Source organism: Mus pahari, chromosome 3 (genome assembly GCF_900095145.1).
Source record: "Mus pahari chromosome 3, PAHARI_EIJ_v1.1, whole genome shotgun sequence".
Taxonomy (NCBI): Eukaryota; Metazoa; Chordata; class Mammalia; order Rodentia; family Muridae; genus Mus; species Mus pahari.
In genome coordinates, this window is record NC_034592.1 from 25,480,695 (window position 1) to 25,504,401 (window position 23,707).

The following is a 23,707-nucleotide window of genomic DNA, read 5'->3' on the forward strand; positions in this document are numbered from 1 at the left end:
AGGGAAGGGAAGGGAAGGGAAGGGAAGGGAAGGGAAGGGAAGGGAAGGGAAGGGAAGATAAGATATGGCTCATTTTCTGTTTCTTCCCAAAAATAGCAATTCAAACTCCCTGGATAATTTGAAGTAGCAGCAATACAATAAAAAGCACCAGCTCCAAGCGCAGATATACAATTAATGTAAAATTCAAAATGTGATCTTGATAGAGAAAAGCAAATTGAGGGAGGCACAAAATGTTCTGCTTCTTAAGCTGAGTGGCAGATACATGTGTTTTCATTTATTCCCTAAAATGCATACATATGTACATGCATATGTAATGTATTATTTCTATCACAGCATTTATAATTTCTTAAAGAATTCAAACTAGAATTCAAGCCATCATTTGGACAGGTCACTTCCTAGGCTGAACTACAAGGATCAAGCAAGAAGTAATGTCTATCCTTGAGTGACCCTACTTTGGATCTATATAATTTGAGATTATGCTTATTTCATTGCACGCTTGGCAACCGATTTATTATCATAAGCTATTAGGCTCAACTTTAGCTTAAAGAAGAAAGCATTATTGGAGCCACCTTAAAACAGTAACAGTACAGCACTGCAGTGCTCAGCGTTTCCCCTGACCCTAAACCAGTTTTAGAACTACAGTGATAAGTAGCTGTGGCCACACATGAACACCTGCAATCTCAGCACTTGGAAGGTGCAATCCTATCTCAAAACAAAAACAAACAAACAAACAAACAAACAGCTCAGAGAGAGAGAGAGGTTCTAGACTGTACCTCAAACAAGACTTGCCTGTTTTTGTTTAATGCTTTCTTTTGTTGCTGAGGGAGATGCAAGGTCTGTAGTCCAGGAGTTGACCTCAAATGATATTCCTCCTAAACTGTACACCTTTGTTTCCTTTTGGAGACAGGGTTTCTCACTAGGATAGATTAGAGTACACTGGCTGGTAAGCAGGACCTAGGGTTCCACCTGCCTCCACCTTCCCAGTGGAAAACAAAAGCACGCCACAGCACTCAGGTTTTTCTTTCACATGAGTGCTAGAAATGGAACTCACGGCCATGCTTGAGCAGCAAGCACTTTACCAGCTGAGCCATCTCCCCAGCCCCAAACAAGACTTTTCCTAACTACCATGTCAAGTGTACTTAATTGGGGAAAAAAGTAAAAGAAATGTTTTTAGTTTTTTGGTTTTTGGTTTTTTGGTTTTGATTTTGTTTTGTTGTTTTTCAAGACACAGTTTCTCTTCATAGCCTTGGTTGTCCTGGCACTCACTCAGTAGACCAGACTGGCCTCAAATCTACAAAGATGTGCCTACCTCTTTCTCCTGAGTGCTGGGATTAAAGGTGAGTACCACCATGGACCAGCCTTTGAATAAACGTTTTAAGTAATCAATCTTTGAGTGAATAATAATTTGATCTGACTATAAGACTAAGAAACTTGCCAGAAAAAGTAAAATTTCTTTGTCCATCATGAATAAAGCTTTCTCTCTAACGATTTTCTACAAGCCTGGTTTCTCTTCCCCACGTTAAGATCTTCAAACCTAGGACCAGTTTAGAGAATTTAAGATTAAAGAAAACTTAGTGGCTAGGGAGATGGCTTGGTGATAGGGAGATGGCTCAGTTCCTACCACAGAAGCATACACCCACATAATAGCTGGGTGCAGAAGTGCTTATCTATAACCCCAGCCCTGTGGAGACAGAACCCACTGGTCCACAGTCTAGTCAATTTGATAAGCTCCAGGTTCAGTGGGAGGTCTGTGGCTTAAAAAATAAATTAGAGAGTAATCAACAATGATACTGACCTCTGGCTTCAATACACACACATGCATACAGAAAACTATATTGAGAAAAATGAATAGAATAAAAACTTAAAAGACAGCTATATTACTGCCATTCTTTAGGTTTGCTGGGTTCACTCTGTTGTTAATGCAAGAATATGATGGTAATTTTAGATGATCTCCCTCAAGAATATTTTAATCTAAAATAAAACTTGATTCTGAAAAGAGAGCCCACATGCTAGGCATTGTGGGTGCATGCTTATAATTCCAGCACTCCAAGATCAACACGAATGCAAGTCCAGTACAATTCTCATAGGGAGTTCCAGGGTAAAGCTACACAACAAAACCCAGTCTCAGAAAAACAAAGACAAAACAAAAGCACACCAACAAAAAAGTCTCCATGTACTCACAGTGCCAATATACACCAGATAGCACAGTCAAACTTTCTTTCCTTGTGTTTTTTGTTGCTGTTGGGCTTTTTTTTGGGGGGGGTGGGGGGTCTTGGTTTGTGTCTGTTTGTCTATTTGAGACAGAGTTTCCCTGTGTAGCCCTAGCTGTCCAGGAACTTACTCTGTAGACCAGGCTACCCTTGAACTTAAGAGATCCACTTGCACCTGCCTGAGTGCTGGGATTAAAAGTATGTGTCACCACATCAAGGTCATGGGTTTTTCTTTTATCTTCCTTGATTTTAATTATGTAGAGGTATATGGGTCAGATCCTCTGATGGTTGTGAACAACCTGTATGGGTTCTAGGCATCAAACCTACGTCTTCTGGAAGAGTATCTATGATCTTAAACCCTGACTAAAGGGAACCTCAATTGAAAGGAATGCCTCCATAAGACTAGCCTGTGGGTAGGTCTACAGTACACTTTATTTTTTCTTTTTTTTTTTTCCTGGATTTTTTTTTTAATTAGATATTTTCTAATTAAAAAACTGGGAACTGTATATGGGATAGATCCCCAGGTGGTACAGTCACTAGATGGCCTTTCCTTCAGTTTTTGCTCCAAACTTTGTCTCTGTATCTCCTCTCATGGGTATTTTCATATAGTGCACTTTCTTAATTAGTGATTGATCTAGGGGGGAGGGCCCAACACATTGTGGGTGGTGCCCCCTCTGGGCAGGAGATCCTATAAGGAAGCAGGCTGAGAAAGCCGGTAAGTAAATAGCACTCGCCATGCCCCTACATCAATCAGCTCCTGCCTCCAGGTTCCTGCCATGTTTGAGTTCCTGTTCTGACTTCCTTCAGTGATGCACTGTGATGTTGAACTGTAAGCTTTTTGCCGAAATAAACCCTTATGTCTCCAAGTTGCTTTGGTTATGGTGTTTTATCACAGCAATAGAAACCCTGAGACGCTGCTGATCCATTGCTCCAGCCTCTCAACTGGAGCATCTGTTGTCAGCACAGATTCAGATGTAACTCCAAGACCACAATCATGGTGCAATGAAAGCTGAAGTTCTAAATCATAGACTTGGTTCTCAAAATCGTTAAGTTGGCAAAGTCTCAGTGTTCTTCACAAAGTTGCTCAAATAAAAATATGGACAGTTATTTAACAACAACTTTTAATGAATAATTTTTTTCTTAGGGTTGCTGCCTAACACCTGGGTAACTGAACAAGTCAGCTTCCAAAGCATTGTGACTAACACAGCTTTCACAAAATCCCAAGAGTTTCTCAACTTTGCCACCTTCATCTTTTTAAAAAGTAGCCATTGGGCTAATACATTACAAATACTGCAGAGGGAGTGCACGCAAAAGGAAGCTGAACTGCTGAGCAGCCCTGAAAAACCTGATATTGCCACTCTCCCAACGAGAAGCATCTGCCCAGGCAGAGTGCCTGCAGCAGGCTCAGAAAGGCCAACTGTAATGAGACACTTGTGTAGAAATGCATTCCAGAGCTTCTGCATGCCCAGCACCATCTGATCATGGGATAAGCTGATTAATCCTTGCAAGAGAGCCTGAATTCAGTGTTGAGTGCTTCTGCAGTGTGGGATGCCTATCTTGGAAGCCTTATGGAAGTATGAGTTCTCCAGCAAACTGGCCAATTAGAAAGCATTAAAAATATATAACAAAATATACCAAAAATCTACTCAAAACATACCAATTTTAAGGGGGGGGGAGGTTGTTTGGAGTGTTTATTTGTTAGTGTTTTATTTGGGGTTTTTTGACTCTGTGGTTTGGAGTCAGGATCTCATGTAACCCAGGCTGGTGTCACCAAGGGAAGACCTTGAACTCCTCACCATCCTGCACAGTGCATGCCAAAGATTCCAAAAGCAGGAATTATCATGACTGGATTTCACCTTCTGTTTAAAAGGTCAAAATCTGGTGCCCAAATGACAAGCTTTATACACAAAAATGCCATCATTTACGAAAGAACCCTAGAAGCATATAAAGATTTAATTGTAAGTAGACAATTGGTGCAATAACTTATAACAACTGAAGTGGTTTCACAAATTAATTATTAATTTGTTATTAATAATTTTTAAGAAAGCCTTAATTGAAGGAAACAAAAATACATATAGCAAAAGTTTAGAAAAATGGTTATATATTTTATCTATACACACACACACAGAGATTACAAAGAAATAAGTATACCAAAATATTAATGACAGCTATTATTAAATGGTCAGTCTATCTTCTTTATAGCCTTTCAAACTTTAAAAATTTTTATACATGCTAAACAAGATACTAAATTTTTAAAGATGAACAGTCAAAACACATACACCAGAATAATCTGCCAGTAATATATTAATCTGCCTTGAGAAAAATTTTACTATATACATTTTTTATTTACAACAAAAATCTATGGCAATGTAAGCAAAAATTGTAAGAATAGAACTCTCACAGGCATTTATAGAACAAATGTACACTAAACCTTTCAATTAAAGACCCATAAAGTGGTCTCAGTGCTTTTTAGCCCACCTTCTCACAGCAGGGACTTAATCCCTCCAGGGGGTGCAAACAAACTTCAAAGAGAAGATTAGGCCCAGACACTAGCACTGTGCAATGTAAGGTTTATATGTAAGTTTGCCCGGAAACACAGAGATGCAGATCTGAGGAACAAAGGTAGATTCTTTGCAATCATCTAAAACAGACAAATTAGTGCCTAAAATAGTAACAGAAAAAAAAAGAAGAAAAAATACACAAAGAACTATCAACAAGAAAGTTGTAGAAGGAGCAAAGGTGTCTGAAGTCAATATATTCAGCTACAGTTCACTCACTAGGAACAGCAAAAGGAAATATGACAAATTACCACAGAGCACATGTCCAACTCAAGCTCTGTACAGCCTTAGGAAGATACACATCCCTGCAGTGTTACGGTTCGTGATGTAGCTTCTATACAGTACTGACAAATCACACACCTCTTCCCATTTCTCAGTGCACAGCACACGTATCAGTTAAAGGTCTTCACTGATGTACACACACACACATAACAATGGAAAAAAGACCTGTCTTTAAAAATAATGATATTTCTGTTCTTTCTCGTCTTTGTAATATTAGCTGATTTTTTTGTAAATATTTTAATTTTTTATTGAATTTGGGTAACATAGGCAACACAAAAATGTCAGTGAACATACTGTGTAAATCAAAATTCAAGGTCAAACTCAAATAAAAAATGTAAGTCATTAACTGTATCACACACCATTACCTAGTAAATTACCACTCACCGATATTGTATTTCAATAAGAAGTAAGCTCTTGTTTTAACTATGTGTAGTTTTAAAGTTAAGCAGTCATTTTGTATCTGTCATGGAATTGGGGAAATTTGAGTTCAGATGTTGTAACATACTAGATATAAAAACTCCAGGTGTATGTGAAACATAAAGTGATATTGAGAAACCAGTCATGCTGTATTTGATCATGTCATGTTTAGTGTTACAAATTAATGCATCTGTTAGCAACAAATCCTATGAAGCAGGTAATCCCATAAACTCTCCCCATTGACTATCTGTCTGCTCTCACTGCTTGGTAACAAATATGTCCACGTATCACAGACAATTTTTTATAGCAGTTATTGGTATCTTGACTTTTTTATAATTTATTTACTATTATTTTCTTTATTTACATTTCAAATGCTATCCCGAAAGTCCCCTATACCCACCCACCCCCTGCCCCTGCTCCCCTACCCACCCACTCCCACTACTTGGCCCTGGCCTTCCCCTGTGCTGGGTCATATAAAGTTTACAAGACCAAGGGGCCTCTCTTCCCAATGATGGTCGATTAGGCCATCTTCTGCTACATATGCAGCTAGAGACACAAGCTCAGGGGGTACTGGTTAGTCCATATTGTTGTTGCACCTACAGGGTTGCAGCCCCCTACAGCTCCTTGGGTACTTTCTCTAGCTCCTCCATTGGGGGCCCTGTGTTCCATCCAATTGCTGACTGTGAGCATCCACTTCTGTGTTTGCCAGGCACTGGCATAGAGGCTGCTATATCAGGGTCCCTTCAACAGAATCTTGCTGGCATGTGCATTAGTATCTGGGTTTGGTGGCTGATGGGCACGTAAAATACCTCACTACTTTATAAAGTGTTTTAAGTAGAAAAAAATGTAACTAAAGAATTCAACTACACTTATATATGTATGTGTGTGTGTGTACTTATACACACACACACATACATAAATGAAAGTATTTAAGACACACCAATAAGGTGTTCAATCTATCACCAGGAAAAATGAAAATAAAAATAACTATCACATTGATAAAGATGAAATCTAACTATGCCAAGTACTGATGAAGTTATAGAGCAGCAGTAACACCAAACACTGCAGATGAGAATGCAGAGGGGCACAACCCACTTTAAATAAGTTTAATATGGCACGGGAATCAGATACATAATGCAATCAATGGTAACATTACACCCACCAGATGCATGTGCAAGGAAAATCATAGCAGCACTTGCAATAACCAAAACTGGCATGTGACTTCAACACTGCAATTTTACTGTCAGTAACAGAATGGACTGGGCTAGGTGTAAGAGTTCAGTGACAGAATGCTTGCCTTGCATGCTCAAGGCCCAAGATTTGATCCCCAGCACCAGTAATAACAGGAGCAACAAAAAAACTGGAGTACAGCTCTATAAATATCACAATGATAAAAATAAGTGCCTACAGTGATATGCAACATGAAGGGTCCTTATAAACATAACTGAGCAAAAACATAACAAAACTACATAAAGAATAATTCTACGTCTATAGAATTGAGAAGCAGGCACAATTAAATTATTTTTTCAGGGAGTCATACAAATGTAATAAAACTATGAACACAACAAAAGAATGACTCTCATAAAAGGATGGTGGTCACCTCTAAAGAAAGGAAGAGAGGGAGCTCTAGGGTATGACTAAGGCCATCTCTAACATTTACAGATCTAGCAAAGGTACAAAAAAGACCTACAGACCATATATCTAAATATTTAAGCCTTTAAGTCAGCTATCTGGATATGGTAGTACATGTCTATAATCCTAGTGCTTGGAAAGTAGATGGCAGGAGAACCATAAGTTCAAGGTCATCCTCAGCTACAAGATGAATTTAAGGTCAGCCTAGAATACCAAAACAAAAAACAAGAAACAAAAACCATTTTAAAAAAGCAAAAAGTTATAAATCAAGCTTACAACTATTATATTTTACCTCCTACCATGAAAAATATACCTTTAGAACTAACTAAATAGTGAGACACGGTGTGCAGTTTTTACCTGCTTAGTGTATGATGCAGAAAAGTAGTAGCAGAGAAAATAGCTATTGGCTGACTACCCACGGCCCCTTCCAGATCCCACACAGCAAGGGAGCTTTCACACAAACACAAGGTTACCCAACCCCAAGTTCTGCTATACCTTCTATCTGTCCTGCTCCCACTCCCCAGGTAGGATAGGAGCACCCAAGGCCTTGGGGTGAGTACACTAACAGCACAGTTCACCCTCAGGAGGACAGATCCTACAGAACAGACTTATACAGGCTCAAATCCATTTGGGTAAGGAATCCTAAGATCTGAAATTCTCCCAGAACTGTCTAGGGTGAAATGGTTCAAGCATCAAATGGCATGCTTTATAGGTCCAGTAACTTTGTGCTCCTCCTAAAGTGGCAATATGAAAGGAGAGCCAACATGGAATTCCTAAGGCATAACCTAAGATAGGGGCAGGGATCTTTGTTGCCAAGACTAGATTTGGCATAAAACCACACAACATTCTTAACCTGAATAACAGTCATGTAGTCATTTGTGTTATTTTGTTAACCCACACTTGTAAGTTTTATGTATTTTTGTAATACAAATAATAGGATAGCTATCATATGCTTGCTGATAAGACACATGGAGTCACACCAACACACAACCTGGGTGTAACCATGAAGACACCCAGGACAAATGGATACAAAAACAGGGATGAAACAAAAGGCCTACATTTTTGACACATGTCATTAGAGAAGATGAATATAGCTACAAAACTATTCTACAACATTTCAAACATAAAAGTATCAGGTTCCATAAACATGTACTAGATTCTGGATCAGAAGGGAAAATGTCATAAAGAAGATTCTTGAAACAATTAATTCGATTTAAATATAACAACTAATATTAAATCAATGTTAAATTTTCATATTTCAACAATTGAACTAGAAGTATAAAAGAAAATATCCTTATTCTTACAATATCTACCCTTGAAAATTTTAGGGGTAAAGAGCCACATCTGCAACAAAGATTGCATATGTAGTGACAAAGCAACTGTAACACAATGGTAATAATGGGCTCTAAGAAAGGGCATATGCAGCAAACTGCTCTTGTAACTTCAAAATATTTTCAAAATAATGGGTTCACCTCCCACGTGCTAGGATTACAAGCAAGCACCACCATGCCCACCTACACATCCTTTAAATACTGGAATATTTTGATATGTGGTCTACAGGTCTCCTTTTGTAACTTCGCTAGGCTCTGTACCCAGACAGCTATAATAGCAGACAGGATAAAGGCTTCGCTGCTTATTCTTCCAGCTCACTTTGTGGCTTTCTTTTTTTTTATTTTTTTTTTCATCTTTCAAAAAATAAATTTTAACTGTGGGGAAAATTCCACAACACTGAAGAGGGAAAATTAGGTAACTACAAATATAATAAAACATTCATCCTTGAATTTATCTGTAAGATCACAGCTGGCATCAAATGGGTACTGAATGGGGTCCACCCACAGAGAAGTAGCTGCATGCACACCTGATTATTGCTTCTAAATCCAGTACTCTCCCTGTACAATAAGAGACATGGCTTAACAAGGATCTAACTGTCTACTTCCAAACAAGCATAAATTTGTAATCTACTTCACATGGAGGGAAATTCTTCATTTTTATAAATACCAGTAATGCCATGTAAAGCCCTGCAGAAAACGTAGAGAGATGCATGCAACACAAGTACTGCCCTCAAGAAGGCAACTTAGCAGTGTGAAGTGGAATTTAAACAAGAATTCTAACTTCTCAATAGGACTTTCTCAACTATCTTTAAGGATTTACATTGTAAGTGTTGACAGTTGATAGCATATGTATAACAGAATAAAGGGCTTTGATCAAAAGTCACTATGTATATAAGAATCTAATGGAAAAAAAAAGAATCTAATGAAAATAAGGCAATAGAAAACAGTACCAAAGGCATAAAGCCAATTAAAGCCATAAGTTATTACTTCAAATTTCTAATCCAAGTAAATTTACTCTCCCTAAACATCAAATAATATACACAAATGTTTGGGTGCAAGGACCAAGAGCTCCTAACATTCGGCAAATGGCACCAAGAAAAAGGGTACAACTTTATTTTTCTCACTAAGTGAAAGGATTTTAGGGCAAGAAGTGATCTACACAAGCTAGGCAGTGGTGGTGCATGCCTTTAATCCCAGCACTTGCTAGGCAGAGGCAGGCGGATCTCTGAGTTTGAAGCTAGCCTGGTCAACAGAATGGGTTCCAGGACATCCAGGGCTATAGAGAAACCCTATCCTGAAAAAGCAAAAACAAAAAAAGAAGAAGTGATGTACACAGCTGTACAAGATGTTGTAACCTCATCTGAGACCCCACTGTTTAGGGCACTTAGGAAATAGAATAAATGCTAGGGCCAGAGGAATTTCCTCTAACTAGTCTCTAACCTTCTTTTATCAAGAGTTTTGCTAAATTCAATCTATTTCGAGCAGTTTAGTAGCAAAGAATTCCCTTTCTATTAATTTGAGTCCTGCAGTCTAATTCCATTAAACTGCCTTGCTCATTAGCAAGGCCTAATAAGTTGGTTTCCAAGCATCCGTGATAGATGCAAACCAACACCCAATGATAAAAATAAATAAAGCCATATTTCAATCCTGCTAAAGCAGTGGATCCCAAAGTATTCACTGTGCTTTTTATTCTCCCACCTCCCCAGGATGACATGTGTATGAGAAACAAGAAAAGACACTTAGAAAAAACTTAAAGACATCACATTATTCATCTATTTTCTGCTGTGTACAGTTATTCCATACAATGAAGAAACATATCATTATCATAATTAGATGAATGAGTACCTGAAAGAGTGCCACCTGTCCTAGGATAAGCCACTTCCACATACACTTCAAATGTAGTCTCTGGGTTTTGCCTACAAAGGAAACAAATCATGATTACTGACTGAGGCAACATTATGCAAAACACATGGAATTCGGTGTGAAGTAGATTTCAATTGAATAGCTGTGAAAGTTTGGGCAGGGTATTTAATTTCTGGGCCACAACCTTCATAGCATACAAGATAAAAATAGCTATCCCCAAGCACTGTGTAACTTTAAGAAAATACACAGCAGTAATCTGGACGCAATGTCTGGACATAGTAAGTTAACCATGACTATGACTTGACCTGTGTCATTTCTAACTTCCACAGCAGCATCTCCAAAGCTGTAGGGAGAATTTTTGAGGAAATTCAGCTCAAAGCACCAACAGTTAGAAGCAGCACACTTTGCTACATTACTAGATAAAGCACACATATGACAAAAAATGGCATGTTGCTGATACAGCCTTGGAATACCAAACTAGAGAAGCAATCACCTCACTAGACTATTCTGAACGTGAGAAGTTAATCTAAATTTAAGACATCATTTGCCTGCATTGGCAATACCATGCGTATGAATGCTTACTATTATATCCCTTTACCTTTTTCCTTTACCTTTTTAATGTCATGAGCATTCATAATAAACTCATGGAAGACCAGAGCACTACCAGAATGTTTATAGTTGTTACTTCTGCCTTATCAAAATGTATGGTTATGTTACCTTTTCTGCTATAACAAAAAGATAACTACTTCCAGACTGAATAAAAATCATTTAGCAAGCCAGGCACAGTGATATATGCCTTTAATTCCAGCACTTGGGAGGCAAAGGCAGGTGGATCTCTGAGGCCAACCTGATCTACATAGCAAGTTTCAGGCCAGCTAGAGACCTTGTGTCAAAAAAAAAAAAAAATTATATTTTCAAATACCTAAGTAAACTATATTTGAAACCTGACAACAAAGCTCAAATACGAACATTTCTAAGTTATTTAATAATATCTAAGGGTCTAAATTTAAACCAAAGAAATACTTAGAATGTTCCCAGAAAAGCCTACATTTCCTACATGAGATAAATTTTATCTCTTGCGATACTTAATGTGGCACTGTAAGGTGTGGGGCTGTTACTCTCATTGTGCAAGTGAGGGGCCTAATGAAATACAGTCTAAAGAACTTGTCTGCCTCCCTTAGCTGGCTGTCCATGTTTCATTGACTAGACAATGACCTTTGGTCCCTGATACTTTCACATCCTCAGCCCACTGTAAACAGTTGCCATTGTAAACGGTAACATTTTTCTTAGTAACACATAAAATAACCATCCATCATATAAATAGTAGCATCTTAAGAGTCAAGAAACTAAGGTAATGCTTGCTCTATTTCTGTAGTAGAAAGAAAAATGTTTTCTAATTTGTGAAAGATCAGTTTTTCACTATAAAAAAACCTGAGGCTTTAGCTTTAAATAAGTGCCTTGAGTAGAGAGAGTTGACTATTCTAAAATTCAAGGTATTTAAATATATTTTGTTAAATATAGTTTCCAAAAAATAAGATACTAAATCAGAGCATCTTACTTTTAAAAACAAAAACTAAACTTAAGTCTTTAGGGCTTAAAAAGCTTGCTTTCCCCCCACCACCAAAAAGGGTAGAAATGACCTTTAAAATTGGCACCAAAATGTATATGAAATACCACACAGAAACATCCCTTCCAGTCAGAAACCTCAAGGTAGAACATTTGACAAAAGGGGCGCTTTTCTGTCACAAACAGTAGATGGTAGAATGTGAAAAGCATTAGGAAGATTGCCACCTAAGAACCTTTCTTTTACAAATGGCTGGATTTCATCTCAGAACATTGCTTCTCTGGATTAAAACAGATTTCAAGATGTGCTTTACACATAGCTGGAAGTAGTGGCACACCCTTTTAATCAGGAGGATCTCTGTGAGTTCTAGCTGTTCTCATTGCTTCTGGTCCATCTTCCTTCCTGGAACATATTTCAAGCAGACAGCATAAAACCATTGTATCATTGCAATAACTTGCCATGGACACCAAAGACTTGCACATGCATCTATGCATTAAAATGCACAGTTTTTAGTGCTTGCCTTATCCTCCAAGCAGCTTTGGAACAGCTGATCAATTGCCCTCCTCCTTCAAACACATTCTTCCTTTCCCTTCCAGGAGATCCGCTCTGATGGTTCTCTGCCTTTCTTACTGGTGCTTCTCTGTGGAACTCACTCTTGAACCTGATCAAGACTCTGCTGTCTATACTCATTACCTAGATGATCTCATTCAGTCTCATGGCTTTAATTACTGAGCAAATGCTGGCAAGCCCCTAAATCCTATCTTCAACCTGACTTCTTCCCTGATTCCAGATTTCTTAAGCCTACTCAACACTTATGCTTAGACACCTCAAACACATTTTAATTTAACATATGTTTTTATTTCCCAAAATTCTACCTCCTGAACTCTACCAGCTATCAAAACCAACAAAACTTACTTTCTCTGACCTCTTTATATGTCATTACCAACTAGTCAGCAAGCTCTGCTTGCTGCTATCAGATTCTGCTATCAAAATTTATCCAGGTGAGTTGGGAAATTAACATTTAACTCAGTGGAACCATGCCTCTATGTTCTGCTCCAGCACACACACTCCAAAAAATTAAATAAAAATCCAGAATAGCGTGCTTCGTGATACCCACAGTTAATGCATTACTCTCCTGACAGCCTCACTACTTCCATTCTTTCCCCCATGTGATTATACCTCTATTTTTTATGCAGCAGTCCATTCATTCTAAAATTCAGACTGTGTCAGCCCTTCATGCTAAACGTATCCAAAGCACCCCGCACACCCAAGTCCACAAACCTCAAATTCTAGTGCCGGATGGGTGCAGAGCAATACAGATGCATCTAGTGCCATTGAACTGAGCACTTTCAAATGATTACAATAAAAATTTTTATTTTATGTATATTGCCATAATTTTGAAAAATGGAGTTAAAGACAAAGGGGAGGCAGAGCTTACATGATCTGGCCTCTGCCTACCTATCCAACTTCACTTCAGATCTCTTTCTTCTGGCTCACTAGACCCAGGCACACTGGTCTTCTGCTGCTCACTCACACCTATGTTAGGACCCTTCACAGAAAATTTCACATAGTGATTCTGTCACTCAAAACCCTACTCAGAAAGACCAACTCCATCACACTGTCCAGCACCTAATTTAATTCTCCACATTATACCAGTCTCAACACTGATTATGGTTAGCTTTCATCTTCTGCACATAAGCTGCTGAAGAACAGGGTATGGTCTCTCATGTTAGGTAGTGTTTCCTCCATACCTAACCACATAGATATTTGTAAGGGACAAAGGAAGTGGAAACTAGTCTTCCTGGAGTCTAAAAGAAATGATAGGTATGATCATCCAGGTCCACAGGCTTCAACCTTTAGTATGGACTACAATTAATTAGAGTACTAATTAAGACAGACTTCTTTCTCCCAGAATTTTCCTAACAAGTAGCCAGCAGCTCATAGTGGTTCTACTTGACTTGTGATCACATTTTAGATCCAGTCAACTGGAATTCTCCCAAATAATTTAGTGTATACTACTAAATTGTACATAAAATGAACAGAATACATCTCAGAACCTTTCAATGATATTTTTCTAATGAAAGGTATATTTCATTAGAAAAAGGCCATTTGTAGAAACAAGTATCCCAAGAATACAAGGAGAGAGAGAGAGAGAGAGAGAGAGAGAGAGACAGAGAGAGAGAGAGAGAGACAATCCCCGCCTTTCTGTCTCTCCCTCTCCCCCTCACTCCAATGGGTTAAGTAATAAGCCTAAGATTCTTAGCTCAGCAGGCAGAGCTCTACCTGGAGCCAAAGACTATAACAGCCAGCCAGCCAGCCAGCCAGCCAGTCAGTTAGCCAGTGTCGTCTGTCTGTCTCTGTCTGTCTCTGTCTGTCTCTCTGTCTGTCTCTCTGTCTCTGTCTCTCTCTCTGTCTCTCTCTCAAAAGAAAGAAAGCAGAAGCTGACTAAGATGCTAAGAACAAACTGGTCTATAATTATAAGATCTAGTCATGCTTACCCATGATGGTTTACATGTTGCCTTATGGAAGAAGTGGTGACTAATGTTGTGACAGGTTACATAACATAACAAATATACATAAGTTATTTTAAGGGCCAATGAAGCCAGTGCAGATGGAGACATTTTTTTATTTCTCTGCAAATCAAAAAGTAAATTAAAAAGTGCCTCCTCTAAATGCAAATGGCCAAGCAATCCTTTCTTAATTTTCTCATTAAACCTGTAAACAATAAAGGCCATAACAACTTGCACAGGATCTGAGAGCACCTTGAGACCGCTTATTCCTCCAACACTCTTCAAGACACTCAGTATTTTTAACTACTTGGCTAAAGAAGCTGAAAATCCTATTTCTGTCCTATTAACACTCACTGCTAATTTAGAACACGTAATGATGCTGAGAATACCATGTTCAGAGCCAATTTTCCAATATGGACCCAAGTTTTCCCAGAGCCCTTTGTGATACATCTTAGCATATTACCATGGAAATGTCCTGGTTCTGCCATGGTGCCCCATTATTAATTGCCTTTTACTCTTATACATGCCCTCATCTGGGACTCTGCCTACCTGCCAAACATATTCTTTGCCACTCACTAGCATATCCTATGGTCTTGCACTGTAAGTTCTAGCCATAAAGAACCAGGATGTCTCTATCAAACCATGTTCCAATTCTAGTAATAGTATTATTACTGTACAACGACCATCATTTACTAAATACTTCTTGGATTCTGTGATCATAAACAGTGCTTTTGCAGGACCACACATAATTTTCTACAACTCCTAATATAGGTTACATTTAGCCCTGGGTTGGAGATTAGAACCACTAAGGTCCACACATAGCATACATGCTAAAGACAAGGCAAGGAAACAGCAAAAGACCGTGGAACTGACACATAAGGCACCAGGCACTTCCCTGTCCTAAATTACTCAGCTGCTCTTCCCTTCAACAAGGACCTATGTTCTCAGCCTTTCAAGAAGTTTCTAATCTCAAACTTCAGCTCAAGCCTCCCTATGATGGCTAGTTTTATGTCAACTTGACACAATCTAGAGTCACTGGCAGGGATGGAGCCTCAATTGAGAACATGCCTCCATAAGATCTGGTTGAGGCAAACCGGTGGGGTATTTTCTTAATTAGTGATTGGTGGAAGAGGAAACAGCCCATGGTGGCTGGTGCCACGCCTGGGCTGGTGTTCCTGGGTTCTATAAGAAAGTAGGCTGAGCAAACCATGTGACAAAAGCCAGTTAACAGCACTCCTCCATGTCCTCTGCATCAGTTCCTGACTCCAGGTGTCTGCCCATTTTGAGTTCCGGCCCTGACTTCCTTCAGTGGTGAACAGTGATGTGAAAATACAAGCCAAATAAACCCTTTCCTCTCCAAGTTGCTTTGGTCATGTTGTTTCATCACAGCAATAGAAACCCTAACTAAGACAGTCCTTATGCCTTGACGTTTTCTGACAAGTTTAAGTGCCCCTCCTCTTTACTGTGCTTCCCACTCTCCAGGCTCTTATTGAATTCAACCTGGATACAATTATGATTACCTAGAGAGTTTTAAGAATCTTGATGCCTATGATGTACCACAGACCTATGGTTCTCAAGCTTCCTAATGCCATAATCCTTAAATATAGTTCCTCATGCTGTGATGACCCCAATCATAAAATTATTTTCATTGCTACTTCATAACTGTAATTTTGCCACTGTTATGAACCATAATGTAAATATCTGATACACAGGATATATGATATGTGACCCCTATGAAAGGGTCATTCGACAATTCCAAAATAGAGTCAAAACCCACAGCTTGAGAACCTCTGCCTTAGACCACAAAAATCCCAAGCATGTGCAATTTTTTTTATAATCATTTATATGAGTACACTATAGCTGTCTTCAGACACACCAGAAAAGGGCATCCAATTCTATTACAGATTGTTGTGAGCCACCATGTGGTTGTTGGGAATTGAACTCAGGACCTCTGGAAGAGCAGTCAGTGCTCTTAATCGCTGAGCCATCCCTCCAGTCCAGCATCCGAATTCTTTTTAACTCTTCAGTTTATTCCAAAGTGCATCTAAGGTTGAGAAACACTGTGGTGTCTCGATTAAGCATCCATCCACCCCAACAGACTGGTAGCTCCTTGAGGGCACTCATAACCCTGGTCTGACAACTGGCACAATAAATATTTCCTGAATGAGTTTTCTTCCGGCCTGACAAGTACTTTCCACCCTCTCTTTCTCTGACAAGAAGGAATTTACAGAGCTCAGTGCTCTCACCTATTACTCTTTAAAGATGTTTTCCTTTGGAGTCAAAAGTATCAATAAGTCACACCTGCTGACAACAGCTACAGCTCTTACACACCAGAAAGTGACAGACACAAACAGCTAAAATGTGTTTGACAGAAATCTGTTCAGTTCTTGCTTCTGGAAGAATGAAGACGAGAATGAAGTCAAGACAACATTCTATTCACTACCTCTCCAGTAAAGACAGTTCTCAGTGATTCACAGGAAGATCCTTGCTCAGTGCTCAGGACTATGGTCTCAGACTGACTACATACGATCAACTTGAAGCCACCAGACAAAAGCTTTGACGATATTCACGCAGCAGGATAGTTTACTGGTTGTTTCCCTACTACACCCTATCCAAAACATCATGCTATTCTGCGGGATCATCAGATTTCAATTAAGATCTGCTTTCCTTCAATTAGAGCATGTTAGGAGATTAACAGAAAAACGTTACACAGACTCCTCAGAAAATCAGTCTGGGCCACAGTGCTGAGCCCCTGTTCTTTTAAGTGGACAACCCTAAAATGCACTACTCAGAGATCTCACATCACTGACTTTAACAACTCCAAGCCATTTTTGACACAGTGCTTCTTACAAACTGAGACGTGAAGAGCCAAGGTATGAAACTCATACCAACTGGCACTGTCTGAACACTGATAACATGGTCAACAGAAATAGTATACACATCAGAGCTTGCTAGCAAACATCACCTAATAAACACTGATCCTGTTAAACTAAACAAACAAGAAAAAGGTAGTGTTAATATTCCCAACAAGTCTCCATTTGTTTCAGTGGACTCTAAAATTAAAGCCGTTTTTCCAGACTGAAAATACTGTATCAAAGGGTGCTTTCTACCCCATAACAAGTTAACACCTTCCTAGGAGAATACAGTCATTGTTGAGACTTGTTACAAGTGATTAACTTAGTTGTACAATTATACAAACAAGCCATTTTAAGACTTTACACTTCACTCTTCATTTCTAATAATATTCTCGGGATCACATTAATAAAGATACATAGATACTGCTATAAAAGGAGTTATAAAGCTTCATCTTCCATATATCACTAAGGAAAGAGTTTTTCACCACTCTATGCTACCAGGGTGACTAGAGGAGTCCAGCTGCATTCCAAACAGGGGCTCAGAAGCTGAGCATCCCTCAGCAAATGTGCAGAACTCCACACAGTATTCACAAATTCTTTCACAGGCCAAGATTCCATGGATAATTTAGGCATATCAACAGTAGTCCGCATATGCAAAGACAGTATTTCATTACCAATAAATACATTTGCCCTTTAAAAATGTAAAAAGTGGAGTCAGTGAGATGGTCCAGCAGATAAAAGCACTTGCTATACATGCCTGGTGATGTGCGTTCAATCCACAGAACACAAGTAAAAACAGAAAGAGAAAACAGATTCCATTAAGTAGTCTTCTGACCACATCTGTGCCATGGCATGTGTGTGTGTGTGTGTGTGTATGTAAATATATACATATACATATATATATATATACATATATATATATGCAGGCATGAACACATTCAGGCATGAATGCACACAAACATGTATTTTATGTACATACAGGCTGATTTTGTATGTTAATTTGACACAAGCTAGAGTCACTACAGAGAATGGAGCATCAGTTGGGGAAATGCCTACATGAGTTCCAACTGTAAAGCATTTTCTCAATTAGTGATCAATGAGGGAGAGCCTGGCCTGTTGTGGCTTTGTAGTCTTGGGTTCTACAAAAAGACAGGCTGAGCAAGCCATGAGATGCAAGCCAGTAAGCAGCACCTCTCTATGGGCCTCAGCATCAGCTCCTGCCTCCAGGTTCCAGCCCTGCTTGAGTTCTTTTTCAGATGTCATCCAATGATGGATTACAATCTGGAAGTATAAGCCAAATAAACCCGTTCCTCCCCAACTTGCTTTTCAGCCATGGTGTTTTGTTGCAGCAATAGAAACACTAAGACAGACAGACAAACAGACAGATAGAAAGAGATAGATATAGATGTATGTCTTAGTCAATATATTTAATATTCAAGGTAGATAAATAGATATAGATAGATATAGATATGTCTTAGTCAATATACTTAATATTCAAGACAGATAGGTATAGATATATGTCTTAGTCAATATATTTAATACTCAACATATTCTCAATATATAAATATATGTATAGTTATAAAAATTAACTGTAAATGATTTTTAATACCCATGTATTTCTTGGCTCTGTCTACTGAGACAGCCTAAGAGGATCAATACCCCAGTAGAATGAACACACTGTGTACCAAAACACTGGCTTCTAAATACAATCTAAAAGGAACCAGGGCTCTTCAGAGACATAGCTGATTGCAGGACTGGATAAACAAAGTACAAGATGAACTTGGAATAGCTTATTGTACCAGAAAGTAGAGTTCAAAGAATGGCAAAGATATATCAAAAAGGACAGAAGCTGAAAGGGCTTCCATTGGTCAAACTCGGGGCAAATTAAGTATCAAAATCAATAATGATATCCTTAATAACAAAGTCCAACCTGCTAGATACAACAGAAAACCATATTGATATAAATGAAGGAGTTATAAGCTTAAATGAAAATTCAGGCATTGATATTGTTTCCAAGTATCACCCGACAAAACACTGAATACCAAAAAAAAAAAAAAAAAAAGTGACTTTTCAGGGTAAAACTTGGTGAAAAAAATAAAATAAAAACCAACCTGAATGAAGTCATCAAAGTGACAGATACTGGTAATTAGACAAAGTCTTTGTGCAAAGAGAGGGGTGGAGCCAGGCTTGTGGGGTGGTCCTGCCTGGCAGAGACAATTAGCCTGATAAACATTCAAGCAGAAGATTCTTTTTTTAAAAATCCAGTCTGTGATCTTCAAGGTGTCTTCTGAAAACTAAGGAAAGAAGCAAGGTCTCTTCCAGCTGAAGGAAAAAAAGGAGACCTTACAGCTAAAGGTAAGGTGTAAGTCTGAACTGGACTATCAAGGGTATCATTGGGACAGTTACTGAAATTTGAGTCGGGACTAAGGATTAGGTGTAGTACTGACTCTACTGTTGCAGTGTTGTTACACAGGACACTGATCTTGCTTAAAGGACAAGCACCTGAGGTATTCAGAGTTGCTGGGGCACCACTTTTGCACATCACTCTAAATTGGTGCTTTTCTCTGTTAAAAACTTCTATATTTTATATTCACAACTTTTCTCTACATCTTAGTTGGTTTTTTTTTTTTTAAGATTTTTAACAGGAACCTTCACTAATACTAATTTCCTTGACGTGCTTAAAGGATTTTCTCATGATATTAATCTGTGGTTTAATTACAAAATATCACAAAGCTTGGGTTCAAAATAACAGGTAGATTCCTCACTTGCAATGCAATTGGTACAAATCATCTTTTTTTATTATTATTATTTTCTTTATTTACCGTTCAAATGCTATCCTGAAAGTTCCCTATATCCCCCCCCCCCAGCCCCTGCTCCCCTACCCACCCACTCCCACTACTTGGCCCAGGCCTTCCCTTGTGCTGGGTCATATAAAGTGGTACAAATCATCTTATCATTCAGTTTCCTCTCTATCCAGAGGTGACATCTGCCCTGCTCATCAGAAAAATTCTTTCCAGGATAACAAACAAGAAAAATGAGAAAGTAGCCAGGTATAGCAGTGTATGCCTTTAATCCCAGCACTTGGGAGGTATAGATAGGTGGACCTCTGTGACTTGGAGGCCAGCTTGACCTACAGAGTTCCAAGACAGCCAGAGCTATGTGGAGACCCTGTCTCAAAAAAAAAAAAAAAAAAAAAAACAAACAAAAAAAAACAACAACAAAAAAAAAAGAAAGGAAGAAAAGAAAAAGAAAGATAAAGTGTTTTATATACTAAATTGGTGTAAGAGCTATTATTTGTAAAAAATAAATAAATAAATAAATCTGTTGTGCCTTCTTGGCAACTGAACCTACATTAAAAAGTTCAATTTTCCAAAACCTACATTTAAAAATGCCAAATGCAGCCATGTGCATCTGTAACCCCAACTCCTATTTTGACATGGAAGGCAAAGACAGAAGACTAGCCTGGAAGCTCATGTGCCTGCCAGCCTATAGTACACAGAAACAAGAGAAACCTTGCCTAAAAACAAAATGGCAGGAAAGCAGCCACTCCCTAGAGTCATCCTCTGACTTCAAAACAGTGTTCTTTCCGTACATGCATGGTATGTACTCACTAATAAGTGGATATTAGCCAATAAAAAAAAAATTTTAAGTACAGAATACACAAGATACAGTCCACCGAACTCAAAAAGATCAACAAGCTGAATAGCCCAAGTGAGGATGCCTCAGTCGCACCTGGAAGGGAGAAGAAAGCAATCACAAGTCGGGAGGGAGGGACCGGTAGGGAAAGGTGGGGAACTGACCTGGTATTGGGTGAGGGAAAAGGACTGAAGTCCTGAGGCCAGCTGAAAGATTAGAAACAGGCAATCTTGGGAAATAGGAGGTTGGGGAGACCCCCCAGAATGCACCAGAGATCTGGGAGGTGAGAAACTCTCAGGACTCAAAGGGATCTTAGATGAAAGGCCCTACACTGAAGAAAGGGAACTTGTAGAGCCCACCTCCAGCAGAAAGACAGGTCATCAAGTGAAGGATGGAGTTGCCTTCCCACAGTCACAACTCTGACCCATAATTGTTCCTGTCTGAAAGAATTACAGGGATGGAAATGGAGAGGAGCCTGAGGAAATGAAGGTCCAGCAACAGACCCAAAGTGGGATCCAGCTCAAGGGGAGGTCCCAAGGCTCGACACTTACTGAGGCTATGGAGTGCTCACAAAAAGGGATCTACCATGCCCTCCAAAAGACCCAACAGATAGCTGAAAGAGTCAGATGCAGATATTTGGACCTAACCAATGAACAGAAGCAGCTGACCCTTGTTGAATTAGGGAAGGCTGAAAGAAGCTGAGGAGAAGGGTGATCTTGTAAGAAGACCAGCAGTCTCAATTAATCTGGGCCTCTGAGATCTCTCAAACTGTGGATCACCAACCAGGCAGCATACACCAGCTGATATGAGGCCCCCAACACACATACAATAGAGGACTGCTGGGTTTGTGTTCATTCAGACATGATGCACCTAACCCTCAAGAGACTGGAGGCCCCAGAGAGTTTAGAGGTCAGGTGGGGTGGGGGGTGGGAACATCCACATGGAGACAGCAGAGTAGGGAGGAGGTATGGGATGTGGAACCGTTGGGGGTGGATTGGGGATGGGGAGGAATGAAATATGACATGTTAAAAAATAAATTAATTAAAAGAAAAGGAAAAAAGTGTTCTTCCCTTCCCCACCCTGTCTCTCTAATAAAAAACAAAAATAAATAAATCTCTTCTCCTTACCAATGATAGATCTTGTAAGTGAATCTACACATTATTGTATATTTCAAACTTATATTTTCAAATACTATTACTAAATGCAACCCAGAGAATGAAGAAGAAACTAAACAGAAACATTAGTCTAGGGATTGAGCAAACTGACTTTTAAGACCAAGGGATAAACTGTGGCACTAAAGAAAAAAAATTCACATTTTACCAAAACTAAAAGAAAGTCACTCCTCTGCAAAGGAAAAAAATACTTAGCAAAAGCAATGTAAGAAAATCAATGGTCTGAAGACTCAGCTTCTAGCCCCGAGTCAAGAGCAAAGTATCTGTACAACACTGCACGCTTAACTTGGGAGCCATGGGCTTCTGATGCTGACTGCCATGCACCTGTCATTTTCTCTGTTGTACAGTAAGGGAAACTGAGTGTAAGGAGAAGCAGAACTCCAACGAAAGGCTGATTTTCAGACTAAAACCTATATCTTTCTGCCACACCATGCTACCTATTCCCAAACTCCTCAGGAATGTTTAAAGCAGTCATACTGGAGAGGCCCGGACAAGTAGGGAGAAGCAGATGCCACTGACACATCACCAAAAGCTTCACTACCTCCCCAAAAATATGTTCCTAGAGTATCTGACATACTATTTTCAGGTGTTCACAAAGCTACTTAGGAAAATGTGCAATATGAACTACTTGTTTCACTGATGGCTTCCAAGTCTATCTTTAGCCTCAAGCCAATCCTTGAAGGGAGGGCTATCACCATTAGTCCCATTAATAATGGTGATAATCTACACAAGAGCAAAAAGTTTCTAGCCCTTGTTAAGAGTTAAGTATGACTATATGTCAGGTATTGTTGTAAGCACTTCTATATTATCTTTACTCTTCCTAATAACCCCACTAAAGAGTCCATCATATTTATTCTCACTTTATAGGTGAGGCCACTGAAATACAACAAAGTTTTTAAAAAGGCTGCCCCCTAGCTTGCAAAAGACAGAGATTAGAGTCCAAGCGGTGTATCAGACATCATCCTCTTTTTATTAAATTAATTTGATGCCTACAATATGCAATTGTAGCTACACAACTGTACCTATTCTATCATGCACACACCAGAATACACATACTATAAGTGCACAGCTCTATGAGTTTGGGCAACTGCATACACCTTTGAAATCCCTACTTCTACTGATTTTTATTTTCAAGAAATATATATGTATATACTCCCTTCAAAAACCATAATGTCATTACCTGAAGGCAATTGTAAAGGCCTTCAAAACTGAGCAGTCAGACCTCCCAGAAAACTGAGGACCCAGGTCAGGAAGACTCAGGAACAAGAGAGATGACTCAGATGTTAAAGGCATGTACTGCTCTTGGAGAGAACCTGAGTTTATTTCCCAGCACCTTCACTAGACAGCTCACAACTACCTTTAATTCCAGCTCCAGAGGGATCTGAAACCCATGTTCCCCTTAGGTACCTGCTCCCAATGCACATACATAATTAAAAATAATAATAAATATTTTAAAAGAATATTAAAAGAACCAGCACTCAACAAGGTAAAATATTCAGCAACAGACATTCAATCAAAACCTTTAGAACATTCAATAAGCTGGAAAAATACAACTTATAACAAATATATCAATTAGAACTAGCAGAAATAACTTTCAAATAGTTACTAATAACTTCATTCTACCTATTCAAAAACCTTGAGATGTAGAAGATTCAAAACTAAATTGGGGGCTGGTGA

General features: G+C 38.9%; 1 protein-coding gene across 5 annotated transcripts in view; it reads right to left on the bottom strand.

Annotated features, from left to right (window-relative positions):
- Positions 1 to 23,707, bottom strand: part of Dennd1a (DENN domain containing 1A) — a 473,824-nt gene that overhangs the window by 422,087 nt on the left and 28,030 nt on the right. For 4 of the 5 annotated variants that reach the window (XM_021192483.1, XM_021192480.2, XM_029536942.1 and 1 more), the window contains exon 2: positions 10,276 to 10,346. In XM_021192483.1, the coding sequence (XP_021048142.1) occupies positions 10,276 to 10,346 (71 nt within the window). Of the gene's footprint in view, positions 1 to 10,275; positions 10,367 to 23,707 lie in introns of those variants that run through there. The other variant, XM_021192482.1, reaches the window with a different exon arrangement.